This window comes from Girardinichthys multiradiatus, chromosome 6 (assembly GCF_021462225.1).
Source record: "Girardinichthys multiradiatus isolate DD_20200921_A chromosome 6, DD_fGirMul_XY1, whole genome shotgun sequence".
In the NCBI taxonomy this organism is placed as follows: Eukaryota; Metazoa; Chordata; class Actinopteri; order Cyprinodontiformes; family Goodeidae; genus Girardinichthys; species Girardinichthys multiradiatus.
Window position 1 is genome coordinate 19,433,685 of NC_061799.1, and position 22,208 is coordinate 19,455,892.

Sequence of the window (22,208 nt, forward strand, 5' to 3'; positions counted from 1 at the left end):
TAGGTGTGAATGGGTGTGTGCATGGTTGTTTGTCCTGTATGTCTCTGTGTTGCCCTGCGACGGACTGGCGACCTGTCCAGGGAGTACCCTGCCCCTTGTCCGTAGACAGCTGGAGATAGGCACCAGCTTTCCCATGACCCACTATGGAATAAGCGGTATAGAAGATGAATGAATAAATGAAATTAGTGAATAAACATAACAGATATTGTTATAAATCTTTCAGCAGTAGGAATAAGTGCTGCTTTTCTGTTTTAAATTAAAGCAAGCAAATTATGTTTTATGTTATCTCTTAAAACTTGTCTTAATATGCCATAATTAACTTTTTTTTTTAACTTAGAATAACAAAATTACCAACAGACCTGTGCATTGCCCCCAAAACATGTGAGCAATAAATACATTTACAGTCCAATGCTATGTGTCTACTATACTTAAAAGTTTTTACATTCATTTAGATCTATAAACAAAAACTGATTCCTAGAGTAGCAACAACTGATCATACCGGTGATTGCTAAAGATGCATGACAACAAAACCAATTTCAGACACACTAAGTTTTATTATTACTATAGGACATGCCAAAATCATCAAATAACTATCAGCAGTCAAGAACTCAGACAGTCTATGTTATCTAGAAGAAAGAAAAAGAGGGTGACTAACAGACATATTCTCCTGAGAACCCCAATGCATTTCTCCTCCCAGCATGCAACACCCCTTTAAGGTTGGCTAGTCTATAATTACACGGCACAGACAGTGCTATCGCAAACAGGCAGACAGCCTGAGTCACCGGCTTCATGAGTGAAACACAGGCAGATATATTGACCAAACACGCAGACATGTCTTGGTTTTTAACAGGAACACTGCCCCAGGCCAACTAGAATGGAGCATGCCGTTTGTCTGAACGTCTTCCTTCCCCTGGAAAAGTGAGTCACGCAAACACAAAGCATGATGTCAGATAAAATCTCAAGAGAGTCAACACTGTTAATGAAATACTGAACAATGTACAATGACACTGGGCTGGCTTTTTAAACCTGTTAGTCACAGGAGACTCCCTAAGCATAAGACAATGTGGCACACTGAGCTTTTAACACACGCAGCTAAGCTTATATTAGAATGTCCTCCAGCACTAGGATTTTTACATGTTTAACAATGATATACAGCAGGTATTCAGACTTTCCACAGCCGACCCTCATGTAACTTTCACACCTGAGTTTTTAAAATTCAGTTTCACATCTGCTTGAAACAAGAACCTTTTCATGCAAATTTACATCACCTCCCTTTCAAAATTTCTACCCATACCACCCTAAAAAAAACACGTTAGGAGTCTCGGTTTCTTGTGAACTAAAAAATGAAAGGCCACAGAAAAAGAAAAACAGGGAACTGGACTGAACATAATCACTGAAAGCTCGGAACAAGAGCACAGAAACACGTGGTAAACGTTCTCATACCTTACAAAGAAGAACGAACCTAAATGGGATGTGTTTATGTAACAATTTCAAAACAATAAGACTGGTGATATAATATAGATTACTATTACTACTTAAGATCCATATCAGTACTTTTGAATCAAATTTCTCATGATTCCATGTAGGCGTGGGCAGGTATGAGATTATTAAAGTATGATGACACTTAGATAAAAGTTTCATGGTATCACAATACACAATTAGCCCCACAATTCTTCACACCCATGGCAGATTTAGATGTAAAATTATTTTCATTCAACCAAGACGGTTCTGATAGGCATCTTATAATGAATAATAAAACAATGTAAAAGGAGAATCAGTTTGGAAATAAAAACAGTTTTTATTTACATCTTGTTTAAAAGTGACATGTTGAAAATGATCCATACCTTTCTCTATAATCAGTGGAAAACTCTCAGAGCACGCAAGCCCTTCTTATAATCACTGAGCAGCTTTTTGCATCTTTGCACTGGTATTTTGAAGATTTATCTTTTACGAGTCCAGGTCATTGAGGTTGGAAGGCCTCCTTGCCATCACGCTAATCTTTAGCTTCCTCCAGTGATTCTCTGTCAGATTATAGTCTGGACTCTGGCTGGGCCGCTCCAAAACTTTAATAACACCTCCAGTCAGAAGAAACTTGGGTAAAATTAAAAGATTACATCTGCCAGAGATATAAATCATTTTTGGCCTAACTGTATATAATTTGAAACAGAAATGTATAATATTATTGATTTTACATGAAACAGAAAAGCAGGAATTAATACTAATGCTGCACTAGGAGTGAAACAAGTTTATTATTATTATTATTATTGTTGTTTATATAGTCAGGCACCTGGGTAGCCACCCTACAGTAAGACAATCAGGCCTATAGCTTCCTAACTGCGCCTTTAAAGCAGAATTACACTAGAGTGACGTGTATCTCCCCTTCAGGTTCCACACCAAGACTGTCTGGGAATTATGTGGAATATTTCCAAGCAGCAAAATATGTTTCTTGTCAGGAAGGAAAAAATGTAGTAGGGTTCTTTCAGCCACCTGACTGGCAGTGAGCAGCAAAAGAAGGGTTAGGGGCAGTGGTGCATTACTCCTGCTACATAAAGCCATAAAAAACTCAGGCAATTTAAACATGTTCTCTGGCATCTGAATCTATAGGAACCATAGGAAACGTAGGAATGGAATGTTTGCGGTTTTGAAAGAGTATCTTTTAAAAACCTGGCATGCCTTGACAGCAGTAACCAGCCCACACATAGTTCAAAATGCATGTTAGACTAATGACTGCTACATGATTATTCATCAGGAATATGAATTTTTAGCCTTGATGTCAGACATCAGACAGCTCAATCCACTGCCAGGGGTGTGTACCTAGTCTAGGTTTCCGCTGAGCCTCTTATCCTTCATGTTATGAAGCCACACATGAAGCACATCCTATGAAACACAAAAACAATACACCAGTAATTTTCTTCCTTTGGGTGCATTTACTTATCTTTATGTTGTAAAAGCTCAACTTTTAGTTCTCACTCAAAGGTGAGAACTAAAAAAGAACCTTGAAAAACAGTCCAAGGAATTAAGCTCAGTTCAGGCATTTCAAATCAAGCGACTTGTTTAAATAGTTCTAAGAACTCTAATAAGGTTCCTGAGGCCCAAAGGTGCCTCGTGAGAAGCCGTTAGATTGATAAGAGCTACATGCCTCTTTTGTAATCCTATCATCACAGAAGAACACAGAAGTGGCTTACATGTGAATAGATGAAATAGAGCCCCCAATAACCTCACCCAGCAACCGTGTTTGATCTTCCCCTTGAATATCGTGTTTCTCTCTGTTGCTTGTTGAACGACTTCACGCGCCTCCAAAAATACAATGGCAGCAGGGAGTTTTTTTTTGTCTGCGACTAGAAGGTCTGGTAGAGTAGGGAAACACCGACTGGGGTCTGCATATAATAGCATCAAACATTCCCCAGATTCACAACACCACCATCGGATTTTAGGCATCCTGGTCATCTTTTGGTAACACCCAGCTACATGCACGCTATAAAACTAATTATAAGGGTTGGATGTGTATATCTGATGATGACGACTGATATGAGCGGAAAATCTGGGGTACAAAATTGAAGGACAAGGGAATACACCCTTTCCCAGACCAGGCAGAGGAGACGGAGGACTGACTGAAAGGCAACAGATGAGAAGGTGAGAGAGGGCACACCTGTGAAGAAAATGAGTGTAAGGGACTTCAAGCTTGATCTAGTCAGTCAGTCATTTTCTACCACTTATTCCATAGTGGGTCACGGGGGAGCTGGTGCCTATCCCCAGCAGTCTATGGGCAAGAGGCAGGGTACATCCTGGACAGGTCACCAGTCCATTGCAGGGCAACACACAAACAACCATGCACACACCCATTCCTACACCTAAGGGCAATTTAGAGTGACCCATTAACCTAACAGGCATGTCTTTGGACTGTGGGAGGAAGCCAGAGTACCCAGTGAGAACCCACGCATGCACAGGGAGAACAACTCCATGCAGAAAGACCCCAGGCTGGGAATTGAACCCAGGACCTTCTTGCTGCAAGGCAACAGTGCTACCAACTGCGCCACCGTGCAGCCCTATAAGCTTGATCTATATAACGTTAAATAGCTTTACCACACTTATCTTTGATACAAATCTCAATTTATGAGAAAAAAATCAACAAAACAGGAACAATGTCTTATCCTTTTACAACTGGAAAGAAAGCTAGAGAATAAAAATGAGGTAGTGAGACTGGAGACCGGCTCTAATGGATTTATTTTTAGAAAAACACAAAAAGCATTAACAAAGCAATACAGCCACTGACTACAGGTGACAGAAAAGCAAACAGCTTCTTACCAGGACCTCCAAACTGACTGCTGGCAAGAGTCGTCGGGCCGTTCTTTCCATTCGAAGCTGGAAGTTCAAACATCTGAAAAGAGAGCAATAAATCTGTAAAACCACAGCAAGGCAATAAAATATTTGAATGTTCTCTCGAAGTTTATGCAAACGTTGATCAGAGGGTAATCCAAGCTGTCCTACATGCTTTTACTAACAACTGCGACGAACATAAGGCAAGCCACGTTTCAGCTATGGCTTGTGACAAAAACAATTTAACTGAACCCCCCAACCCCCCGAAAAAAGACGCAGCTTTATACAAACACATCATTAATCCATTCATTCCTAATTGATAATAAACCCCGTTCATTCACATTTTAAGGCCCTTATCAGCAGTTCGGGGCTTATTATTAAAGTGAAATGGATTATCAAGGTGAGATTCAGACTCAACAAGACCTTACCGCACTAAAATCCAGCAAGTCGCTCAGCTCCTTGTCGTTTTCCACTGCAGCCATTCTCTGATGCTGTTCACTGGGCCTTTTCAGTCTCAGCAACAGACTACAAGGACAAGCATGGACGACATGATGTCATTTTGCTTCAGTAGGCATTCTGATCACATGAAACATATTGGTTAAGATGACTGTTTTCTGCAATGTGTACTTAAAACCAGACAGGTGTATTAATGTCTTATTCCAGCCTCAAAACATCAGCTATTTTGATAACTCTTTCAATCAAATATCAAATGCTGTTTGCTTGGTTGTTTGGTCATTAAATGGAACATAAAATCAAGCTTTATGAGAAGAAAAATTAACAATAACCCCAAACCAAACAATAATCAATTATTCATCATTATTCGTTCCCACAACAGACCAGACCGTCCCGGTGCTGCATGGCTGCTAAAAAAAATCGTTCAGTTCATTTAAAGCCGCATCTTTCAAACTCAGCAGAAACAAACACTGTCAGTAAAGGTCACTCCATGTCTCTGCTCAGAAAGAAAGAAATGAAGCATTTTTCCACAGCTATTTCTGTGTAGGCTGGTTTGCAATGGTAAAGGACTCTTACACAAATACATTCAGGAAGAAAGAAAAAAAATCACAACTACTAAACAACAAAAGAGGACGGTTTTATTTGTAGTAAAAATAAAAGATGCAAAAAAAAAAAAAAGGCTCGCAAATAATAAGTTCTCACAAGTGAACCCTGAAGATGATTGGAAAATAAGTGGAGAAAGCTCGTATTGCTCTGCACAACCTTTCATCCAGCAGAACCATTTACCTGTTAGTTAGATTTGGCTTCAGTTTCTGAAACAGTGACTGCACAAAGGAAGACCCACAAAGCAAATTTGTGGCAGATAAAAAAATTTATGAATTCATTGAGCATAACTTGAAGGCTTGAGTGATCTCTTAAGTTTGCATTATGTCTATTAAATAAGAAACCATACAATGAGGGAAACTCTGAGTTAGTTGTTCATTCGATGAGTTTTGTTTTCTTATTTTATCTTATGAATCTGTACTAACACTCATCAATTTGTCAAAAATCTATCGTATGTGAATATTTCATGGAATAAACTGTCAAATACTAGATTAACCAAATAACCAATAGTCGCATTCCACCACCTTAAACTGAGCTATCTTTGAAGCGACATACCCTCACATCTAACCATTTAGTCAGAGTTCTGACCAAAAAACTAAACCAGTTCTAAAAGTAGCCCACATCAAACCGTGGTTCAGCCACAGGCCACACAGCATTTGGTTTTAGTCAGCCCCTGGACTTAGGGTGCTTCCTCCACATCAAAACCCAACTGTGTTTTGTATCTCATTGCACTGACATTTACAGTGATAACGCAGCACCCCGAACTCTCGAACAGGCAATTTATGGCCAGCCAACATCAACACAAATGTTCCCAGTGAGTGAAAAACATCTTTAAAAATTACAAGTTATGGAGCGGCCAAAAAAAGGGTCAGCCCTGGCTGTGAATTTCCCACTGGCTCATACGTGATTATTAAACATTGGACTTGGAGAATGAGTTTTATTTTGGGTCTGTGGCCCTGACATTTACAGCCAAAATGACTATCTTGCTGTTCCTTTTAGCATCATTCCAATAAAAACCACAAATTGTCCATCCATATTGCTTCTTCTTATGTGCATATGTCTGTAGATACTTGTATCTCTTCGCATGTCATTTGCGGTTATAAACTAAGTTATGTAGCAAATTAGAACAAGAGGGATTTGGGAGGAGATAAACAGGAAGCACTGAGATGAATATTAATAATACGTAGTGGAGAAACGGCGACATGCTTCTTCCAGCTCATTTTTAAATACGTTATTTAACCATCATCATCGTTATAGTAATTAGTAATTGCTTTACTTTGTCTGCTTGAACATGTTTGAAATGGGAAAAAAAAAAAAAAGACTGCAATAAATAACCACGAAGAGGCTGTAAATAGGAGTGCATGCGCGAAATGCAACCAAATAACAATACGCTGACAGCACATAATCTAGCAATTTCTGCCTCTCACCGAGCCGAGGTCAAAATGGGGGATAAGTGCTTAGCCCCTCCTAACACATGGAAGTTGCATTACGCTTGCCTTGAGCACCCCCACCTTTTGGCCAGCCGCATTTGGGGAAAAGTTACAAGGCAGAAACGTCTAAAAACAAACACAGCTCCTGCCTGCCTGCCGTGGCGTTCAGAGAACATGCGGATGCGGGCGGTAGCCAGCGATCAGTGTTTAAATGTCTTCATTTATGGGGTTGGAAACGCTGCGGGACGTTTAAATGGCTCTGAAAAAAAAAAAGGAAAAAACACAAACCTGTTGCCTGGCCCCCTCACATCGAGGTGAACACACAAAAGACTCAGCCCAACAAAGTTGATTTTATATGATAAAATGATAATACACCATTAAACTATTTATTAACAATATATTTTACTTTAGGTAGCTTACAGGTGTCGGGGGATGATATAAATGAAAACATTAAAAGCCGCAAGCGACGGTTATAACGGTAGCAGGCTGGGTCGAAGGGGGGGGGGGAATACCTCATTATGTCCTCATTTCTATACTTTAAGCTTATTTCCTAGTGATTGTGAGCACACCGGACTATTAAACGTATTTGAATATAAAAAGAGGCTAAACCACAAACACAACACGGTTGTTCTAACAAGTCAGCGGCTAAGCGGTCGAACATAAAACCCAGAGAGAAGTGCCGAGACCCCAGGGGAGCTCACTCGCTCTGGTAATATGCTAATAACGTTATAGCCTCCTGAAGTGAACAAAGACGTGTTTTCCACCACACCAGGGCAGCTAATGCTGTGTAATTACACAGGGGAGCTCGATGAGACCGAAAGAATGGAGAATCCAACACCCCGCTTTTCTTCACCCCGGCTGTAGCGCTCCAGCAATTTAAGCGCTGCGCTGAAAACTTACACCAACGTAACAAACAACTCCTGCTTCGCATGAATGAGCTCGTTATGAATGCGTCCACGTTTACCTGGAGTCAGCAGTGTGGCATCCAGCAGCGGGCAGTGATACCGCAGTGTATCAGAAGAGAGGAAAAACAAAGTTAGGGATAGTATCCTTCTCCCGTGGTCCCGGACTGTGGGCTCGATTAAGCGCAGGGAAGACTATATAAACCGCTCCTCTGTTGCCTCGACTCGTTGTTTGTCTTCGTTACGAAGTCGACCTCGCGTCTTTATCGCAGGTCATAACTCGTCCGTTACTCTGTTTCCTTTCACCTAGAGACTCTGCAATCATTTCTTTTCCCAAGTAGACATTTTCACAGCCTCCACATTGTCGGTTCCAATGGAATATCACTCCGCAGCACAACCTAGAGGAGGACATGGGGCGATGAAACATCAGCGGTGTCGGATTTCAAACAGACAAAAATGCAAATCAGGCAGTTTTTGACATTATACGTCTATACACTGCGATTAACGTACGCACCGTAAAATGTCAAGGCTCTAAAGCTGTCAGCAAGACACAAAATGGTATAACCACGAATTTAGGGGATCTACGTCAACTCGCGGATGAGGACAGCAGACTGTAAAACCACAAGATGGAACGATAATATCGGAGGAAGGACCAATTGGATGCCGCGAAATTTTGATTGACGTGCAGGACGTCCAAATATCTTCCACCGTCACCCTAAAGAGGAGTCTCAATTTGCCAAAGAGTTTTGAAGCGTTTTAGTTTTTTTTACTGCCTGTGCTACAAAGAAAAAAAAAAAAATTATAACTTACAGACAAGACATGAAGGTCGGTGTTCTGACATGTCATTCAGGGTAACACAATTAGAAAGTTTTCTTTATTATTCACTCGGTTAATTTTTATTTCCAAAGTTCCGAATTGACGGGGCGACTTGTATAACAATGCTTTAAAAACGTATTCACACCCCTTGATCTTGTCGATGTTTTAAATGTTTCATACCAGCAGCACAAGATGTGTTCAGTCCTCTGATAACCCTAAATAAAATCCCCTGGAGGTGAGTGAAGTTGTGGTTGTAACATGACAGAATGTGAAAAACTAAAAGGGGTGGATGATTTTGCCATTGTCATTGAAGAAAATATAGTTCTGTCTGTGTGTCTTCATTACTGTGATAGCCATAAAATAAAATTCAATAGAAGCCAGACATGTGTTATGAAAAATCTAAAATTAAATCTAAATAAATGAATACAATTGTAGGCTACTGTATATGTTTGTGGTACCTGTGATCTCATGCCATGTCTTGTATGTTTGAACATGTTTTCTAAATGCTCCAGCATACGTTTTGTAAAGAATCCTAAGGAATCCTGCTGAGAATGGTAGAGAATGTATTGCATGTCCCACAGTAACCTACATAAACTGCCATGCTGTTGTTGAATATCAAGAAATCTATTTTTGGCTTTATGAAAACAAGGTTGCAGAATACCAACACATGTTCTAAAGAAAACCTCAACTGCTTTGGAGGGGGGAGAAACCTAAGTGACATCTGTGCCGGCCTTTACGAGAAAAGTCAACCATCCACTTTGTGGTTCGTAAACACGCACACATATGAGGCATGCATTGCAGAAATGCAGCTCTGGCACACACCTGTATGTGATTAACAGAGTAGGTCTGGTAATAATCTCATTCAACACAATCAAGCTTTCATGGAACTTTTAACATATAAACAAATTTTCTTTTCCTTTTAATTCTCATAACTATAGCTTTTGTGTTTTGCCCTGCAAACAAAAAACATTTACATTATTATTTTCTGATGTGCTATGCTTAGATTCATAGAGCAACTTGAATACAAAGGATGCAAGAGTACTGCACAGCTTGGGTGTGCAGTGTTCAGTTGGCTTGAGCACATCAACCTCATTATGACAGAATGAGTTTCGTGTCACAGATTCAGTGTGACACTCCAACAGTACACCTGGGGCAAGGTGGCAAACACATTCGGATGGAAGCGATCATATCACTGCATTCCACGGAACATCAAAGGTCGTTTGCTTTGTTGCCTTTTTGAAAGTAGGACGACAACTGTGGCAAAGCAACGTTGAGGTTCTACGGCAGAGTGCAAGATAAAAATGAAGTCTATATATAGAGTGGAACTCCATTTTCCTAACCCCAAAACTGTGCACCCTCCTCTCCACCCACTCTTTCCTGGGCTCTCTCCTCTTTGAGGCATCAGCTCTGTAAGGCTTTGTAAATGGGTTACCCCCATGCAGCCACCCACGCATCAGGTACAGTATCAAAACCTGGGGCATCCTGTTATGACTTCTGGTTTCCTGTTTCCTGTAAAAAATACAGCCCCCCTCCTAGCTTTCGTTCTTACACACAAACACACTTCACACTCCACAACTTGTCAAAAAGCAAACAGAGCAGAGCTGGGATTAGCTTCAAGCAATTCAAACGGAGTGAATTAGTTGGAGGGCTTCCGTTTCCAGTTCTGGCCCAAGTATGTGCCAGGTTTTAATTGTGTTGTTGTTTGTCTTCTTTTACACTCCAAAGAAGACTTCATCTTGCATTTGCTGTAAGCCTAAGACTGAAATGTTGCAATTTAACCTTAAGGTTTGAGAAAAATATACAGCATCTTGCAAAAATACTCTCACCCTTTGAACATTTCACATTTTCTTACATTACTGCAAACCTCATTTATTTCATTAGGATTGTATGCCATAGGTTAACACAAAGTAGTGCATTATTTTGAATACATAGTTTTCAACCTTTTTCCAAATAAATATCTGCAGTACAATATGAATTGTAATCTGCCCCATTTATTCTGACACCCCTAAATAAAATCTGATGCAACCAACTGTCTTCAGAAGTCACCTACTTAGTAAATAGTGTCCACCTATGTGTACTTTTGTTTCTCAGTATAAATCTAACTGTTCGTTAGGGAACATTAGTGAACAAACAGCATCAGGGAGATCAAGGAACACAGCAGGTCAGACATAAAAATTTTTAGATCTTTAAAACAGTGTTTGGTTCTAAAAACAAAATTCCATAAATGATACATATTACAGAGCACTGTTCACTTTATAATTTGAAAATGTAAAGAGAATGGCACGACTACAAACTTAGCAAGAGATGTCTGTCACCTGAGCCAACACGATTGGCAAGGAAATAATTTGTATGAGCAAGAGCCCCGCAGCAGCTCAGCTGGGATAAGCTGCTGACAACTTTTATTTGTGCACTCCACAAATCTTGTCTTTGTGGAAGAGTGGCAAAACAAAGATAAATGAAACACTGAAACATGTAAAAGAAAGTGTTCTGAGCAGATGGGACCAAAACTGGTCACTGTACTGCCCCTTGTATTGCCCCCTGAACACAACATCCCCACTGTGAAGCATGGTGGTGGCAGCATCATGCAACTGAATCTGTGGCAAGACGTGCTGTGTAGAGACAATCTCCATCTAATCTGACCGAACTCCAATTATTTAGCAAAGAAGAAGGCACAACAAATTCAGTCTTTAGATGTGCACACAACTTGTAGAGATACTCAAAAATAAATGCACCTGCAACTGCAGCAATTCTACAAAGTATTGACTCTGGAGGGTGCTGAACAGAAATCCACATCACGCTTTCAGCTTTGTATTTGAGCAAAGTTACAAAAAACATATCTAATTTTTCTTCCACTTCGCAATTCTCAGTATCACTGAAGTTTGTGGTTGTAATGTGACAAGAAATCAAAGGATATGAATACTTGCAACTGTAAGACTAATGTGTTGTAAAGTAGGCATTAAGCACTGCTGTGAGAGAAGCAGCTCTTTCACCCCGTCAGTCACATTTAATTTGTCATTATTTCATGCACAGTACACATATCTCACTTGCCAACATGTACAGGTGTCATGGGACCATTTCCACAGCAAAAACAGCAGTGTGTGCTTTTGTGTGAGGTATAGGTTCCTGTTTACCAGAAAATATGAAACAAAAAAGACAAAACACTCGACCATCACACACAACATGCCACCACTGCACATCCCCCACTATGATACCTGAACAACTCTCACAACAGGGATCAGTCGCATCACTCTTAATGAGCAGAAATATCAGCAGCTTCCTGCAGTGCCTCTAGCCTGCTTGGCTGAATGCTTGGTGATAATGTGCATGGTTAATTGTCTAGAGCACAAACTCACCCTTACATGTTAAACTGTTTGCTGGTGCTAATGCAGAATTTCAGCAGACTCATATGATGGTTCATTTTGTTTTATCATCCCAGTTTTTTAATATCATGATGTAAATAATGACATCAGTCTTATACGGTTATGGCATTGTGTTTGTCGCTGACTTCTTTTCTTGCCTTTTAAGAAGAAGGAGGAAAGCACAATGCCGTTCTGTTCCTTTCCCTCATTTTCTGCTCCCCTCCCCCTTTCTTGCAGATTGGAATTCATTAGCAATCAAAGAGCCACTGACAAACGCCCAATCTTAATTACCCTCTCATTTGCATATTTGCATATTAATGACTGCAGACTTTGCTGTTTTTCTGCTGTAGTTCTTACTCCCAACAACACTGCTCACACATAGGCAAAACACATACTGCATTACTTATTTGTTCCCAAAGGTCAAGGTCTCTCGTATTTGTCTGGAGTTGACAGACACGCAAACAAAGATGGTTTTATTATTTTTCCAAATATCAATCTTGTAACATCCCACTGCACTGTAGGTAACCTAGAGGAGTGGGTGTCAGCAGAGCCAGAGTGCTCTGAATTTCCGACATTTATCTCCTTCGCTGGAAACAACACACAGCCAAAATATGTTTTGATATCACAGCCTGGAATATGGGTCTGCTCACTTTAGGTGTTCTACGTAAAGTCCTCTGTGATATACCTCAGGTGCTGCCCCCTTCTGGTATGATAAGTATACAACCAAAATGCTCATAAAGCCATCAATCCCACAAAGTAAAAATACAGATGATTTAATTGAAAATTGTGAGTTCTCTTCAAAAAAAAAAAAAAAAGAGAAAACAAAAAGATTTGGACAACTTTGACATAAAACTCAAAACATCTGGAGAAGGTACAGACAGGAGCAAAACAACAACAAAGGAGCCAAATGGCCCAAACACAAGAGGCCATGCCCTGTTTAGCCTGCAATGTGTATGAAACAATAAGCATTGCTGGAGCTGAGTTTGTTGACATAGCTATGATGGTGCTTGCTCATATGATAAGATCTTGCTGCCTTGCAACAATATTCATGCTTCTTGAACATTTTGACATTATTTTATTGGGTTTTTATGTGATGGAGCAACACAAAGGCCCATATATCTGCACTTGACTAAAATTAAGACAAATGACTGGAAGAAAATATTTGTAATATTCTTTTACAAATAAAATGAAAATGGCAGCGTTTATTTGTCTTCAGCCTTCTTTGCTCTGATACCCCAAAATAATATACAGTGCAAACAAGCTCTCAGAAGTCACTCAATCAGTATATACATCCAGAATAGATTCACCTGTGTTTAATTTAATCTCAGTTTCAACACTGTTGTTCTGGGAAGCCTCAGAGATTTGTTGGAGAACATTAGTGAACAAACAGCATCACGAAGACCATTGAGCACATCAGACAGGTGAGGGAAAATTGGAGAGTCGTTTATAAATGTACTTAGCGAGAGGTACAGCCCAATATAGAACATCTGTGTATCTGTCAACACCTGAAGCTTAACACCTGTGAGTATGAGTGTGGACGCGCTTTTGTATACAAAGTTTCTCCACAGAAATATGCAATAGCGAGTGTGAGGACACACAGACCTGCCCCATTGTCCCTGGACGGACACAGAGGAGATCTGAGCCACAGACATCCAAAAGCCCCCCAAAGCACAGGAACCCCAGGAGAACCACCGCCGGGACTACTGCAACCCCCCTAGAGAAGAGCAGTGGAGAATCCCAGGGGAACCACCCAGCAGCGACAGTGCAGAAGCCCCAGGGAGCCGCAGCGACGAGCCCACAGGCCCCACCGGCAGCTGTCCACGCCCGAGCAGATCCAGCCATGGACCCAGAGGCCCAAGACCCCGGGACACACCACCCCCCAAGCAGAGGCCCGACAGAGCCCAGGGGGCCAGGCCCCGGCAAGCAGCCACCGGGAGTGAGCCAGCACACACCAAAGCACCCGGCCCCGGACACCGAGAACCACAAGTACACCAGCGGGCAGAGACTCCAACCACCGGCAGGTAGTGTGGCGGGGAGGAAATACGCCCCCCATAATATGGGGTGGCCTAAGCTGATCCACAAGAGGGAGCAGTCCAAGACCCAACCTGTCACAAAAAAAAAAAACAGGCACACACAGTCACAATCTCCCACCCTCATGCATATACATAAAATCACCCGCACCCAACATAAAGACAAACAACAATGGAATGTCATACATTCACTCACACTCCCCATGCATACTTTATACTCCCAGGTCCAGGCACCGGTACCCCTTAGGGGCAACTAGCCCCGGACCCAGGAGGTGGTCCCCTTCCCTCCTGGGGTAGAGACAGGCAGACAGCGCTGGCACCGCCCAGACCTGGGTGACCCCGGCCCTTTTTAATACAGAAATGCGAACTTAATGAAAGGTATGTTTTAATACCTGCTTATAGGTTATTAGAAATGTACTTTTAATCTGACAAACAAGCCTCACTGGAATGAATATAAAAAATTTTTTTAATATACCTGCATATCTTCACAAAATATTACACTAAACGATTAGAGCTTCATGTTGTCCTGGTGTATGAGGATTAATATAAATGGCCTTAATTCTACAATACCTTAAAGAAATACAAATTAGTTTGTTGTCTGCAAGCCCACAAAACCTTAGATGCACATTTATTTTAATTTAATTTTGCAAAACGACAATTTTAGTAGCAGTTTCTGTAGTCTTCCTTTTAAATGTGCTTTTTTCATTGACTTTTTTGTATTGATTGCATATTAAAGGAACAAAATTCACCTCATACAGGCCCATATAGTAATGTTGAAAGAAAATTAATAAAAGTCAGAAGTCAAGATGAAATGATGATTTTAGATAACTGTGAGCTATAGACATTTCTGATCAGAGAACCTGTGTTTGTGTCTCAGTTTGGTCTTGATCCCAGTTAACTGCACCTTTTCAAAGTAACATATGTGGTACTGCCTCAAAAAAATAAATTAGAGCTAGATTAAGTAAGGATAACCAGAAGATATTAATCATCTGCTCTGTCTGCTTTTGAATGTGCAAACAGGTTTTTGTAATGTTTGTTTTGTTGTAAACTAGATTATACCACAAAAATTAGATATATATTTTTTAATATTTAATGTGACCTTATTTTTTGAAACAATACCCTTATAAAGTGAAATAGGACACAAGAGAAACAGTGACAATAACTGTGCACACTTCTGGAAATATGTAAAAATGTTTGTATAAGAAATAAAATTCTGCAATCATAAATCGAGCATTTTGCACAATTTAATTTTGTGTGCATAGGGAATTCTTTGATATTTTCAAATACAAAACAACATTCCTAAACTCAAAATGTTGTATTATGTTGATCGTAACCAGGTTGTAGGAGGGGCTTCAAAACACAAGAAGAAGAACCAGGAAAAGGACACAAAATAAATAGAGTATTAAAAATACTGAAAACTGCCTTTAAGCTCAAACAGGCGGTGCAACAGCTAATCAAAAGTGTTTAGCTTCATTGTTGTTGATCACATCAGAATTATAGTTTAGACATGCTTGATGTGAGTGTTTGCAGGCAAAGTGCTCTATGTGTTGAAGATGGCTTAATGAAGTCTGAAATTGACTTACATTTTGTAATCCTCTCTTGCCATCCATCTCTAAATGTTTTTAATGGGATTTAGAGAACATGCAGGATGGTCCAAATGAGGGACACTAAGAAATTTTCTGTCAGATGTGTGTTGTAAATGACAATACTGTCCTTCTGAAATGCCTGGTCATTGACGAACAGACGAGCTCCCTCAGAACCAGAAGCTCCATTGGTACATTGAAGGAAAAAGCTACCCAGATCATAATGGAGCCACCTTTATAGTGCCTTGTAGGAAACATCTCCAGTGGGATCTGCTGGATTAAATTGTTTCAGGTCAAACAATAAAGCATTGGGACCAAAATGGGACCAACAGAATGCTTTTTCATTTTCCCCAGCCCATTTCTCCAGCTTTGAATGTTAACACAACACAATAAATAATTTATTCTGGGTAAATGTTTGCTTGATGAGACAAGAGAACAGACTTTAAATTGAGAAAAAAAAAAGCTTAAAACCGAAAAGGCAGGTGCTGACTGTTCAGCTTTTGGAAACTGTTGAACATGGATGTCAAGTGATACAGCCACTTCCTCAACCTGCAGAACAAAATAAGGCTGAAAGACTTTTAGTCCTTAAATCTACAAACATAAACCTATGCATATGTATCAATTTATTTGTATTTAATACATGCAAAAGGGCTCAAAATTGCAAGGTATTTTTAAACACCCCTTCCCAGATGCAATAGCAAATACCATGGTTGTTTATTTTCTTCATTTCTTCAATCTTCATTGAAAGGAACTTGTATTAAACGACATGCACAGATTTCAGCCTTGATTATATTTTATTAGACTAATAAAGCAACGTGCATCCTGTTTGTCTGCAGTCTCTTAACTGCTGAACCATGCTTTCCTTTCAGCAGGTGGCACTCTTGCTCACTATATGAGCATTTAGTGTGTGTGGCTGTATTAGTCATGTCTGAAGAAGTTTCCGCTTGACATTGTAGCAGAGCAGAGAAGCAGAGACAAGGACCACAAATTAATTCTGTCACAATTCTCACCAAATATTGTTATCCATTGTTTATCCCTTTAGTGTTATTTCAATTTTGAACCTAAACATTTTATACTATTATTATGTATTAGCTGTGTTAGGAGAGCTGCAATGTGCTTTGGTGTAAACCCAGAACGGGCTTTAAACGTATCAGTAAAAATGTATTGTGTTGTGCAATCAGTAAAATCTTAAAATCAATGCTCAAATTAATTGGTTGCCAATGAAAGAAGGCTAATATAAGACAAATCTTTTGTCCTTTTTTATTTAAGAAAGAAGTCTGGCTGATGTGATTTGCTTTGGTGGCTCAGTAGTCTAATCGGATGGGTATAAAGCATGAATGACTCTAAACCTCTTTAAGGGGAAGCTCAAATGACCCTGCCGACTCCCCTAAGCTGCATGAAACGTGTTTGAACAACGAGACTGAGGTGATTATTTAAAGTGTTGTGATTATCAAAAATAATGATAAAGGTTTTACAGTGATGTCCCAACATCACACACAAGGAGGGTCAGGTGTGTCACATGCATTATAGCCAACAAACGTTACTTCGGCTTTGTCTATCCTGCTTTTTTGTCACTCTTAAATGTTTCAGACCATAAAACAGTTTTTTATATCAGGTTGGTTATGATAACTTTTTCCCCTTAATAAATGAAATTATCATTTGAAAAGCACTTGTTTTTACACAGATGATATTTGAATGATATTAAAATTAGTTTGAAGATGAGAAACAGTTAAGCATGACATGAAATGGACAGCTTTAGTAATAATCAAAACCAAAACAACTGAAAACACAGAACAAAATTTTGAGTCAATGTTTTTTTATTGTTACTGAAATATAACTTTTTTTTTCATTTTCTTTGATATTTATATATCATTTATATTCCTAAACAAATAATACAAAACATTCAAGGTTAATAAGAGTAGCATGGGAGCTACAAATCAAGGCAGAGCCGCAGACGATGATCAAGAATTGATTGGAAAACACTTTGATTTCTTAAGGTAATAAAACCAATAAGAGCACTGTAAATATAAAGAAAACTCTTTTCTTACTAAAGGCTGTATTAAGTTGTGCAGTTACACCCATACACCTTACAAGTCTATTAAGAAAGCTTGACCAGCATTAAAAGTGATTCTGTGCCTAGTTTTGTGACATCCATCCATTTACTGTATCTGCTTTATCCTGTTCAGGGCTGAAGGCATGCGGGGTACACCCTGGACAGGCCCCCAGTCCATCACAGACCTAACGCAGGGACAGCTGAGACATCCACACACACTCTGAGACACCATTCAATCTGACACGCGTAGTTATAGACGAATATGGGTATCCTCGGGGAATAATTTCGCTAAAGCTGAACTCTGCGGTATAAGGTGATAGTCTGAGGGAAAATACCCCCATAATGTCTGTGTAATAAAGTGAGGCAAGTAACACTTTATATAAGAGAATTACACCACAAGTAAGAGTGTGTTGACTTCAAGGTTAAGAAATGTCCAGCAAAATTCACAGCCAAAATAAGAAAACAAAAATAATTTTATAATATGTTACTGTTTTGCTGCAAGTTAAAAGCTGTATGTAAGCTATATTGCTGAAGGGGAAAAAAAACAAAACATAATGTAAGAAAAAAATTAATCTAATTCAATATGTCACCACTAACATTGAGCAGTGACTGAAATATGTTTAGAAACCAGAAATTATGATTTAATACAGTAGATTTAGTTTAAAAACGAATGAGAAAATCCTGCTTAGAAAGTACTTTGACTTGTAAAATACTTTTAATGCAACATATAGAAAGGATTGTATTTTGTTAAAAACACAAATTCTCTCTAAATTCTGTACCCAATGTAACTATATGCATCATATAGTGCTTACAATTTGTACTGCATTTTATAATATTTGCATTGTTGCACAGGTGACGTTTTATTGCATACGATGATTTTTGATACTGTCTACTTCACTAGTTATTTTCCAAATCTCCGTTACTGTAAGACAAAACAAATGATTATATTATATTATATTATATTATATTATATTATATTATATTATATTATATTATATTATATTATATTATATTATATTATATTATATTATATTATATTATATTGTATTATATTATATTATATTATATTATATTATATCGGAAATGCTTAATCCTGGTTTTTTCAAGCATATAAAAGAATCAAATATATTTCTATTATCTAAACGATAATATACAACTTTTCAGAGATGTAGGTGAGTTTGAAGTTATATTTCCCTTGAAGATACAAGAATAGAGGTAAAGCAGCAGATGTTGCTAAGAAGGGAAGTTAATACGTGACAAGAGTTCTAATACCTGAGCAGGAACCTGGAGAAAGCCAAGTATCACATTACTGTCACAGATGCAGTGGTGACTCTTCTCCACTTCACCACCTCATTCTTTGGTCAGTGCCGTTGCCATGGCAACACATCCCTGGTCAGTGTGTGGATATGTCCTGTGACCTCTCGAGAGGTGACCTTTGGCCTCAGGGCCCTCGGATGGGGTCAGATGGTCAGCTCTCGCTAGAAGACAGGGAAAGCACTCCAGTGATTGGCTATTATTTGCCCTTCCCATACCCTCATCTGTTTAATTGTCATATTGATCAACTGGCCCTATGCACATTGTTTGCAGGACTTTATTCAGTTTACACAGAGTATAGTGTAGTGCAAATCCTGCTGTTTGTGGCATTAATGTGCCTGGTACTTATTTTAAAGGTGCATTTGTGTCTTTAAGTTGATATACCCACGGATTTAGTCTCTGCCATATTCTGAAACAAGCACTGAGTTTTTAAGAGGAATTTTATCTATTTTAGATCACTCAGTGAGAATAGTTTAATATAAAGAAGAAAGCTCAGAGGATATAGTGGAAAAAACTCAGCTTTTAAGCTGGAGCAGTTTGGCTCAGCCTCACTCCTTTTCCATTCCTCATCTTCCCGATGATCTATTCCTCCCAAGCCAATCACTTGTCAATATCTCTACATTAATTTGAGAGAAACTGTGTGGGGGAAGGGCTGTCTGATGGAAGAAAGTGGCACAAGGACACAAGAAGGAGACAGACATGCAAAGAGGATTAAAATAAAATAAAATAAGGAAAGTGAAGCAAGATGAAGGGATAAAAAAGGTTTAGTTTTACACATATTTTCTTGAATATCAAACACTGTGTCCATTTGTCCAAATAAGCCTTGCAGTCAGCAGGATCCGTAACGACAATAGCTATTAGAAATCTGAGCTGCAGCACGAGGAGAATCCATCTTGGTCTGCCATCTAACGCAGGAGCCTCAGCAAAGAGAAACTGTGTAAATCTGTGATTTATGACACATACTGTATACAGTACACTGTGATTTGAAAACGTTTTCAGAGCCCCAGCCTTTTTTACTATATGTCACATTACAATGACAAACCCTCGTGAATGTATTTTATTGGGATTTTATGTGATAGACCAACACCCAGTGCTGAATGGTGAGGCTTAAGGAAAAAAGGTCCTTCCATCCATCCATCCATCCATTGGGTAAGAGGCGGGTACAGCCTAGACAGGTGTGGAGTGTGTGTGGAGTGCATTCATTTTAGTATTCTTAATACTGAGCCTACATTGCCTTGCAAAAGTATTAACCCCAACCTGTAATTTAAAGGCATCACACAATGAAGACCAAAGAGGTCTCCAAACAAGTCAGGGACAAAGTTGCTGAGAAGTACAAGTCAGGGTGGGGTTATAAAAGAATATCCAAATCTTTGATGTTCCCCCAGAGCACCATCAAATCCATCATCTTCAAATGGAAAGCACATGGTACCACAACAACCTACCGAGAGAGAGCCGGCCACCAAAACTGACGAGGCAAGGAGAGCATTAATCAGAGAGGAAGAACAGAGACCAAAGGTAACCCTGAATGAGTTGCAGAGTTCCACAGCAAAGACTGGAGTATCTGTCCATAGGACCACAATAAGCCATACACTCCATAGGGCTTTAGGGTGCAGTGGCCAGAAAAAAAGCCATTACTTAGTGTTCAAAATAAAAGCACACGTTTTGAGTTTGCCAAAAGGCACATGGGCAGGTTCCCAAATGTACTGAGGAAGGTGCTTTGGTCAGATGAGACTAAAATGTAACTTTTCAGCCACCAAGGAAAATGCCTGTCTGGAGCAAACCCAATGCATTTATAACCCAAAGAACACCATCCCCACAGTGAAACATGGTGGTGTCAGAATCATGCTATGAAGATGTTTTTCAGCAGCAGCAGGAACTTTCCCTCGACTGATCCAAGTAAAGGGAAAGATGGATAGTGCTAAATACAGAAATATTCTTGAACAAAACCTGTCAGTCTGCCCATGATTTGAGACTAGGATGGAGGTCCACCTTCCAGAAGGACAATGACCTGAAGCTTACTGCTAAAGCAACACTTGACTGGTTTAAGAGGAAATATTTAAATATGTTGGAATGGCCTAGTCAAAGTTCAGACCTCAATCAAATTGATAATGTGTGGTTAGACTTGTAGATTGCTGTTCACAAGCAGAAACCATCCGAAATAAAGAAGCTGGAGCGGTTTTGCCTTGAAGAATGGATTAAAACCCCAGTGGCAAGATGTGGCTGGCCATAGAGACTCATCCAAAGCGACTTGCAGCTGTAACTGCTGCAAAAGGTCGCTCTACAAAGTACTGACTTTAGGCCAGTGAACAGTTATGAACGCTGAAGTTGTCGGTTATTTTGTTCTATTTGCTGTTTACTTCACATTAAAAAAATACATCAAAGTTATAGACATGTTCTGTAAATGAAATTGTGCAAACTCTCCAACAATCCATTTTAATTCCAGGTTGTGAGGCAAAAAAAAAAAAAACAGGAAAAATACCAAGGGGGGAATACTTTTGCAAGGCTCTGCATCACTAAATTCAATGCAACTACATCCCTTCATTTTCCTAATAAGTAAATAGATTACCGGTTGGCAGAATCTGTTGATAAGGCAACTATTAGTTATGCACTACACAAAGGAAGATGGAAGAGTGGCAACAAGAAAGCCATGATATCTCCTGTTTACAATTTTGCACAAGCCATATAGGGGACAATGCAAACTAGTGGGAGAAGGTATACCAGTCAGATGAACCTTTTAACCTACATGCAAAACACTTTGTGTAGAGAAAAATAACACAGTCAATCAACCTGAACACACAATCATCTCTGCGCACACTCACACTGGGTGTGTGTGGTGGCAGCATCATGCTGTGGGGATGCTTTTTTTCAGTATGGACCGAGACATTTATAAGAGTTGATGGGAAGAATGGATGGAGCAAGAGGATGTCAAAGACTGGAGCTTCCCAGAAGGACAGCGACCCTAAACATACAGCCAGAGCTGCAATGGAATGCTTTAGATCAAAGTATATTCATGTGTTAGAATGGCCCAGTCAAAGTCAAGACCTAAATCCAATTGAGAATCTATAGCAAGAAATTAAAGCTAATGTTCACAGAATCTTTTCATCCAATCTGCAAGTTTGAGCTATTTTGTGAGGAGAATGGGCAAAAAAATTGTTTTTGGAAGTTTAAGGATGTCTAAAGCTTGTAGAGACATACCTCAAAACATATGCTGATGTTTTTGGAGCAAAAAATGATTTCATGAAGTAATGACTCTGTGAGACCGAAAACAAATATATGTCTCATCAGATTTTTCATAAAAAAACATTGAAAACCTTTCTTTCTCTTGTACTGTATTGGTTCATTTGCCAT

General features: G+C 39.4%; 1 protein-coding gene across 8 annotated transcripts in view; it reads right to left on the minus strand.

Annotated features, from left to right (window-relative positions):
* tcf3a (transcription factor 3a) overlaps positions 1-8,354 on the minus strand; it is a 30,425-nt gene extending 22,071 nt beyond the window's left edge. For 3 of the 8 annotated variants that reach the window (XM_047368226.1, XM_047368231.1, XM_047368230.1), the window contains exons 1-4: positions 8,220-8,351; positions 7,768-8,103; positions 4,746-4,842; positions 4,306-4,378 (exon numbers count right to left, since the gene is read on the minus strand). In XM_047368226.1, the coding sequence (XP_047224182.1) occupies positions 4,306-4,378; positions 4,746-4,799 (127 nt within the window). In that variant the 5' untranslated portion in view covers positions 4,800-4,842; positions 7,768-8,103; positions 8,220-8,351. Of the gene's footprint in view, positions 1-4,305; positions 4,379-4,745; positions 4,843-7,767; positions 8,104-8,219 lie in introns of all 8 variants that reach the window. The other 5 variants (XM_047368228.1, XM_047368227.1, XM_047368225.1 and 2 more) reach the window with 5 other exon arrangements.
* Positions 8,355-22,208: the final 13,854 nt, after the last annotated feature.